At 38.5% G+C, this 9,234-nt stretch overlaps 1 protein-coding gene across 2 annotated transcripts; it reads left to right on the forward strand.

The window, feature by feature from the left end:
- Positions 1–3,086: 3,086 nt before the first annotated feature.
- On the forward strand, positions 3,087–8,893 carry LOC124125504. 2 transcript variants are annotated; one of them, XM_046488825.2, is made up of 6 exons: positions 3,087–3,243; positions 4,532–4,748; positions 5,316–5,343; positions 5,713–5,907; positions 6,917–7,035; positions 7,521–8,893. In XM_046488825.2, the coding sequence occupies exons 2-6, from the start codon at positions 4,551–4,553 to the stop codon at positions 7,656–7,658; spliced, it is 678 nt and encodes a 225-aa protein (XP_046344781.2). In that variant the 5' UTR covers positions 3,087–3,243; positions 4,532–4,550; the 3' UTR covers positions 7,659–8,893. The 2 variants fall into 2 exon arrangements, with proteins under 2 accessions (XP_046344781.2, XP_046344782.2); XM_046488826.2 differs by having other exon boundaries at positions 3,121–3,243; positions 4,538–4,748.
- Positions 8,894–9,234: the final 341 nt, after the last annotated feature.

A 9,234-nucleotide genomic window follows, 5' to 3' on the forward strand; every position in this document is an offset into this window, starting at 1 on the left:
AACTATATCATGTTGTTTTCAGATGTTTCATTTCACTGAAGCCAACCCCTCTGAGAATGAGCGGTTACAGGAGACGTTCAAGGTTTCAGAGAGATTCCACCTGGACATCTTGGCCTACCAGCACCTGTACCTCTACCCTAACGCTTGTCCGACGGCTTAGAAAACGCACCGCAACATCCTCCCATGATGTCATCATAACCAGAACCAGAAATTTCACACCCGTCTGTCAGCTACCTGCTACTTTCAGTTGGTGTTAAGTGCACCCCAAAACACAGAGATGCCTCTAAAATTCTTTATTCTGTTGGTGGTCGTGGTAAAAGCGTTGGGGGTCTTCGGATACAAAACATATATGTATATAAATGAAAAACGAGTTGGTTATATTAACATTGATGTAAAATTAAGTCATCACGGGAAATGACCAAGTCTTTTTGTATGGTCAGCTGTTGCATAGATTGTTGGAGGGTGATACTTAAGAAAATAACCCCAATGTCATCACGCTCCTCAATATTAAACTGTAATTTCTTTAGAAAAGTGTTATGGGCACAAATAATTTATAATCCAGGCATACATTAGTTGGTTTTTGAAAAGTTAGCCGTAAGAGGCGACTAACGGGATCGGTCGGCCAGGCTCGGTGACCTGGTTGATGTATGTCATCGTATTCAAACTTCTTGGATAACTGCTCATGATGTCAATCACTGGATTGTCTGGTCAAGACTCTATTATTTAGAGACCGCCGCCATATAGCTGGAATATTGCTGAGTGCGGACTTAAAAACAACAAAGAAACAAATTAAAAAAAATATATAATGAAGGCATTATTTTGGATCAAGAATTTCAATGGTGTCAGTGTTGTTATATTTATGCTTATGACATAGTTCAATACTGTCTGAACTGAAGTCATAATTAATAAACAGTGCATTGCAATTGGTGCCTTTTTCATTTTTATTTGTGCAAGCATCTGCCTGTGTGTTAAAATGAAACACTATGGCACCCAAACTGGGAAAGGTATGTGGCTTTGGACACTGTAACTTTCATTTATTTCCTTGATTGCTTGACATAAAAGCTTAAGGTTATATGCAAAATTTTAGCAAAATCTTATAACTTCATCACCAGTTTTTATATGAAGACATGTGTAAGTCATAGTTTGTTCAACATATATACTTAGCCGTAAAAGAAAAGTCCCCCCAAGTAACATTGCATGAAAAGTTGTCATTTAAATGTCTGGGTAAATTTTGTCAAAGTTTTTAAAATTTAACATTACCTTGTCCGGAAAAATAAAATTTGATGATAAAAAAAAACAAGCAGATGACCCAAAAAATGATCGCCCAATCGCATCACGACAACGGCCATGGTAACCCGATGCACGTGAGTTCCGTGCAAATCGAAATGCACATGCGTTCCCCAATTTCTTGCCCTATAAAAATCCATCCAGATCGGATAACATGCATTCGTTATTGAAGTGCTACCACATGCCAAGATTGACAAGAAATCAGCAACACCAAGCCCTTGAACGATTGCAAGCTGGACAAGTTGGCCACACCGAAGACCCATTCTGACGCCACGTCATCGCCGGGGCCGTCTTCAGTGGGCACCACAGCACCCGCATTGGCGCCACAAGCAGTGGAGAAGATTCTCAGACGAGAGCCGTTACTGTATCTCAAAAGTAGATGGCAGAGAGAGAGAGAGAGAGAGAGAGAGAGAGAGAGAGAGAGAGAGAGAGAGAGAGAGAGAGAGAGAGAGAGAGTCTGGCGACGCAGTGGTGAACCTTATTCGGATGCTTGTGTTGTTGAAAGAGACTCGTGGGGTGGTCCGAGCATCATGGTGTGGGGTGGAATTGGTCTTGCACAGAGGGTCAGCCCTGTGGTCTTCCAGAACATCGGTCAGGCGAGAGACAATGGTGTCACAGCAGCTCGGTACATTGATCAAGTCTTGAGACCACGCCATACCTCATTTGGCACGTCGCTTTATGATAAAGGAAAGGGTTTGTCACTTTTATTCACAGTGTCCAATTTATGGTCACGTTTCAAGGAAAATGCAACCGAAGAGGAAACTGTTTGTGGATGTAAGTTAACCACTTGAACTGCATGTTGTAATGACGTGGTATTCTGTCAATAAAAGTCACACATGAGAGAAAAACGTTACTTACGCGGCACTTCCCGGTTGAACTTCTTATGATAATGGAAAGGTTGTGCTGCTATTATTTAAATTTTACAGATCATGTCGGCCAAAGTTGTTCCTTTTGTCTAAAAGCCCTAATAAAAATACATGAGGTATGAAACAAAATATTAATTAAAATTCCTAATTCTTAATTTCGTAATCATATCAATTTACATATAAACACATAAGGGCCCATGCCTTATATAAAACACAGATATCATGGTTAATTATGGAAGAAACCGACTACCAATTGTAAACTGCCTACCATTTTGAAATGACAGTTTCACATTCCTCAATGACATTAATTAATATACGTTGGAGTGCACAATTCGTCTTCATTATAGAACCATACCATGTATCTGTCTGGCTAATATGTGTTTATTTGTTTGACATTAATACAAAGATTCGGTTTACTAGATTACAGTAGAGATATATTATATTGTATATTTCGTCGTCACAGGATGAAACTCAACACCTGATATAAACCACCATGTTCTTCTGTATTCTCATTTCATCAGGTTCTTCAAAAATTGTATACACCTTTACTTATTTGTAAAACAGATAAACATTATTGTGATCAAGTAGAGAAACATCGTGTTGATTAAAGTAGTTATTAATATATTCATGAACAATAACACATCTAACAATGAAACCCATACTTATTGAAGTTTGTTTGAAGTTGTAGGGTTATCATCACAACCCAATATTTCATAAACATATCATAGTGTGACATCTGTTCATGTCTATCACAATATTTAACATTTAAAAAATCATTAAAAATAGTCACAATACTTTTCATTTAAAAAAATCATTAATTATTCTTAATTGTCCTATTAAGAGCAAAGAGAATAAAGATAAACACAGCTGTGCCAAATTTCTAAATGAAGTTCTACCAAGCAATACATGATCGCTTCACTGCAACAACTCTTGTTACTAATTACTTGTCGACGCGGGTATATACCTGATCATCAATCAGACGTCTCAGTGTTACCGCGTACGGTGTTGATAGCCGCTGTTGCAGCAGACACCTCTCCCAAGAAGCTTCCTTGATCCAGTGTCGTGAGGACGTCTACACACAGAGGTGAAGGTGAGAGGAGTCATCATACCCGTGGTTAAACCAGGCTGCCGTTGTACAAAACAACCTTAGCGCAACGACTGTCGTAAGTCTGTGTTGAGGTATGGGAGTTACGATCATATAAGCGCTGAGATCCTTTTGTACAACAGCACCCTGGTCTCTTTGGCCAACCAATCACAATCATCGTGATTGGAATTCAAAGTGATATTCTGACATGTTGCAGAGAGATTGTGTGGTGTGACAGTTCATTGCCATTTCCAAATTTGAATTTTCAGATAAGTGTAAATGTCCGTGTTGGCCTCTGAATTTTGGTCAAAATCCTCTGATCTTGACGATTTGGTTAAACGATTGCCTTTACACCACATAATGGGAACAATTTGGACTCCTTTTTTATATATTCGTTGTTATTCTCAGGGCATTGCGACGTAAAGCAAGTCGTGGATTACGCCTTGTCCATTTCTTGAATTTTCGTGAGGCAATGGAGTATTAATTCTCCTCAAAATAAAATATCTCACTCCCGAAACAAAAAATACAAATGGTCATATTTCGAGTCCAAGAAAAGAGTGTTAAAGTCAAAACAAGGTGATTTAGCCGAGAAGTGTAACTTAAGGTTCAGGTATATCTATGATCTGATATTGTTCAATAACCATCAAATAGCCAATTCCCTTCCACTGGTTTACCCATCCAATTAGGGCCGCTTCATCTGTTTCATACTTAGATCTATGCATAAACATTCAGAGTGACAAAAAACTCTCCAGAAGACTGTATGACAAGAGGGATGATTTCAGCTTTCCAATAGTCAACGTTCTCTTTGTGTCGAGCAATATTCCTGCAGCTCCAGCCCTTGGTGTCCACATTTCAAACTCTCGAAAAGCGCCATACACCTCTTGCTCAGAAGTTGTTTGATCAAGGTTACAATATCCAAGGCCTCAGTCAAGTTTTATGGTGAACATTTCCCAATTTGACGTATCGGAAACAAAAATGATGTCTGATGCAATTCCCTATTTTGACTTGTACCACATGTTCCCATGATTTTTCAGGTGAGCAATTGACTTGCCTTTGCATGTTTGTGTGACGGGTGCAATCGATTGAGCAGAATAACGCCCGCCTTTTCGCGAACACCTGGGATATACCTTATTTGATAGTGATTCCTAAACACAATATAATCATCCTCATTATATAGTCGGAATCGTAAATCGACTTGATGACAGACAATTCTTATGAATATGGAAAGGGTTAGTCGCTTTTATTTTGAAGTCACTAAATACAGGATGACATAAAAATAATTGTACCCGCTCAGTTTCAGTATCCTGCGAAGAATGGGAAGTATGACATTGTACGGAGTCCTCCTCTGTGTGATGCTGTGGGCAAACGTGGAGGGCGGCAAGGACGACAAACTGTTCATGCTTGAGATATCTCTACCCCCGCTTCTCGGCAGAAATGAGGCATCTGATATATCCGCCATAAAGCAGCTCCTCTACAACACCCCAGGAGTCACTGTCACATATGCACTCAAGGTGAGCATGGTCATATGTTCAAATTAAATGTTAAACTCCTCTACTTCATTGAAATTAATATTTTGATGTGTGAATACACTCTCTTTGTACGTTCTGAAAAGGATATTTCATTTTTCGCAATGAATCTGCTCACAACATACTACAACTCTTGGGGACCGGTCATTTAATATTGTCAGTAGCTGTTAGAGACACAATATGTTTTCAGTCACTACTTCAAGACGCACAAAATTTCTCTGCAAGAAGGAGCGAAAAAAAATATTTGCAAACCATTCTTAGGACTTCCAGCATGTCAAACAAACAACTGTTCTTTGAAACCCTAAGTGAAAGTTAATTTTTTCAGTATTTTTTAGAACAAATTATTCTTCCAAAACAATCCCCGAGACAATATGGTGAGTCCGTGATACGGTAATGATGACACTTTGTGAGACAACAAAAGATTTGCAGTAAACAAAATGTTTGGTTATTAATACGTTTCTTATATATTTATCAGAAAAATGTGTCCTATTCCTTTTGTCTGATGTATGATTGATATCGCCCTCAATTTCTGTCTTTTGTCATTTATATCAGGAAGTTGGCAACCCCATCATAATAGCAGGCAAGTGCATCTGAAGTTACAGTTTACAGTGGTGATGATAAGGTTGTAATTATCTTGTGTTTTTTTTCCCACAAATACTATCCCCGATAGGCGTGGGGAATCATGTATGGTATGTGCCCAAGAACATACTCCTCTCTTATTAATTGTTAGGGATAAGGTTTAATGACCTAACTATTCTCAATTGAAATAGGTGTAGATGCATTTACATACCACATGGATCTTCTCTGTCATATTTCTAGATCATGTTTCTATATGTATACTTTCACACACTGTGGTCTTATAATGTGATTCAACAATGATCAGTAATAGAGAGTCTCTGTAAATTTTGGAGTGGTATATTTACCATAGTTTGAACACGTGTACTTTTAGTTGTGGAAGTGGAGAACGACTGTACCTGGGCTTCTGTAACCAGTGTCCTGGCTTCAAGAGGTGACAAGTACTCAGCCATTCCCCTCTACCGCTGTGAGGACTTTGCCAGAGCCATGAATGTGACACTCAACACTCAGACAAAGGAGTTTGATAATGTGACCATCTACCTCGCAGATCTTGTCTTCTATGCGGAAGGTATAATTGCCAAAATGGCTGTGTTTACAACACATTTGATATTGATATAGTATATTCTAGCAAATTTTGCTCTGCAACTAGGCTCCACTAAGTCATTTTATCACACTCCCAGGTGACGACTCATAAGTTCTTCCCAATGCAAGTGTATACTGAAATGATAAAAGACCATTGAAGTAGTACAGTCAGTCTCAGCATGGTCACTAACATTGAAAACAATACTCCTCTTCTAATTTTCTTTTTCTAATTTCTATGTTACTGATGGGCAATATTTGAACAATTGGTGGCCATCTTGAAATATGGCGGCCATCTTGTATTTTTAGGTGGTTAAAGTATTTTCACAATATGCGTTCTATGCTTGTATCCTCATTTGAACAAATCCCAAATATTTGAAACTGTATGTGCTCCAATATATCAACAACCATGAGTCCAATGTTCAGCTGGTACATTGATTCTAAGAAATACTTCATCAGCAATATGCAATAAGTATCATATTGCCCCATTTCATTTAAGTTTCCCAAAGGTCATGTCGCCATCATTGTTAAATTAACCTGCAAATTCAGTTCCTACAGCAATGCTTCAGGTTATAGTGCACACTTATTCAGTGTGAGTGAGTGAGTGGATATTTAACGTCACATCGGCAATACTCCAGCTATATCGTGACGAGAAGTTATACATTAAATACTACATACATTTGACGAAATAAATACCTGTCATCGATCGACAGTACAATAACTAGAATATCACAGATTCGACTTAAAACTACTTGAAAATATTTGAAAGCAGAAAGTATTAGTTAACACCACAATATGAAAATAGCACACTGATAAGGCTCCAGTAAATTAGTAAGTCTAAATATAACCAATGTGACTTTAATTTTTAACTTTATCAGTCACTATCATCATAGACTAATACTATTTAATGTCGCACTACAAACTTCATAATATAGGGCACTTGTTTGCAATGCCTCGTGCAGTCTTTCAGTTTCATCTTGTATTTCACATGTGTACAGGTTATACCACACCTGAATACACGAACATTCTGAAGAGTCATCTCCAGATCACCAGCAACTTGCTTCAAGATGGCACCATGATGCACTGCTACAGGGACATGGGAGACGTTCCCATCAGGGTAAGCAAGATACAAACAAAAACCATTAATTGATAGTAAACCATTGCGAGCAACAGCTATCTCATATTATTGGGAAAGACAAACAAACAGCGCCTTTAATTGTCCCGATCCTGATGGCAGCAGTCACCAACAGGAAGAGCAATGGTCATTTCAGGAGAATTCATTTTTTTACTTGGTTTGATGTAAACCTGCGTGACTTAAACGCTATTAAGAAAGATAATTTATGTATGTCAACTTCTTTATTATGAGGAACACAACGTTTCGGAGTACATGCTTACTCCTTCATCTTTCACCTGATGAAGTAATAAGTATATTCTCCGAAACGTTGTGTTCCTCATAATAAAGAAGTTGACATTCATTAATTCTCTTCCTCAAGTGTATCACTTCTAAATGCCCATCAAAGACCTGAAAAACGCTCTCAGTATGATAAAACACATGCACATATGTAAAACCCGTCATATAAGGAGTTAAGTTCTTGTTTCCAGATGTTTCACTTCACCGAAGCCAACCCCTCTGACAATGATCGGTTGCAACAAGTCACAAAGACTTCAGAGAGATTCCACCTGGACGTCCGATCCTACCAGCATCTGTACCTGTACCCGAACAGATGCCCGAAGAAGTAGACGCTGTCCTGCAAAATCCTCTCTGACTACAATGTAACCGGAACAATGCCATAGCCTTCTTAAAGTACTGTCGGCAATGCTAGGAAAATGCTTTTCTGGCTTCATTTAATATATACGAGTCATAGGACTTTAAAAAGAGCACATATCAAAATAACACAAATTGACCAAACCTGGCCTGTCCTAACTGACATTGTGATTACCCTTAAAATGTACTTTTGCAGGTAAAATGATGATAAACTTGAAATATTCGTGTGTTGTCATTATTGTATGAAATGGCCTATATAACCTGAGGTAATTACCTACCACCTGTCCCGAGGTGATGACCTCACATTGTCCCGTTCATGGTCTCAAAATATAGCTGTTATTGTACTTAATTGACATGTGCGTTGATCGGGTAGCAATTGAGGATATGTACTGCATTATATTTGCTTGGAAACATGATTGAATAGTTTAGCGCTATGAAACTGGATGAGTATTGAAGGGTTGCGATTTTACGTAAGACAACGTGACCGTGTTGTGCCGCCAGCACATATGTCTTGTACTTTACTGGTTTCCTATTCAGCCGATTTTTTTCTCTCCACGAGTTGAACTTTCGTTTCATATAGTCTGATGTCGACGATGTCATTTATTCCTGCATGGTCGCCTTCAGACTACGCATGGTTTAGGCGACAGTATCTGATTCCCGGACATTATATTTGGACTTAGAATAAATGTGAACTTCCTGTTTTCGTTCGATATACTTCAAACCACAGGTAGGTCGATCGGTAGTTACTCGATATTTCAATTTCAACAGTCTGTGAAAAATTATATCCTTTTAAACAGGCAAAAAGCAGTTTTCTAGCTTTTCCGACAGTACTTTGGTTGTTACACACTATCAGCATTTAGAATGAGTTCTATTAGGTTCGCTCCAAACAACGATGCTTATATGATTATCATACAAAAACAATATTCATTCTTTGGGGAAGGCCGGGGAAATATGGTCTGCTGCAAAAATATCACCAAAAACACAAATGAGTGAAATTTGTCTGATATGGGGACCGACGACTGCTTCAAGAGATACATGTTTATTTTCTTCAAAGAGGGGCCAAAAAAACCTCAATACACTTTCAGACACCCAAGCGAACAATTAGTTTTGGTTGTGGTAAAATTTGTGGTAAATGTACCTTTGTCCGTTATATTATCTGGAGCAAATGATATAAAAACAAACACTCTTCTTAAATAAAGGCTTGTCATGCTGCAATTGTCCTGTAACGCCTTGACCAGGACCAGGGCCCACTTGCACAAAGCGATCTTAGCGCTAAGATGATCGTTACTCCCATACTTTAACATAGGCTTACGATAGTCTTAGCACTAAGATCGCTTTGTGCAAGTGGGCCCTGGACACCTTGTGTCACGGCGATCTCGACTCTACAACGGATGCACTCCCACACTTTAACATAGACTTTAAAAAGAGCACATATCAAAATAACGCTAATTGACCAAACCTTGCCTGTCCTAACTGACATTGTGATTACCCTTAAAATGTATGGTAAACTTGAAATATTCGTGTGTTGTCATTATTGTATGAAATGGCCTA

The sequence above is a fragment of the Haliotis rufescens genome, unplaced genomic scaffold, assembly GCF_023055435.1.
Source record: "Haliotis rufescens isolate VD_foot unplaced genomic scaffold, xgHalRufe1.0.p SCAF_96, whole genome shotgun sequence".
Lineage (NCBI taxonomy): Eukaryota > Metazoa > Mollusca > Gastropoda > Lepetellida > Haliotidae > Haliotis > Haliotis rufescens.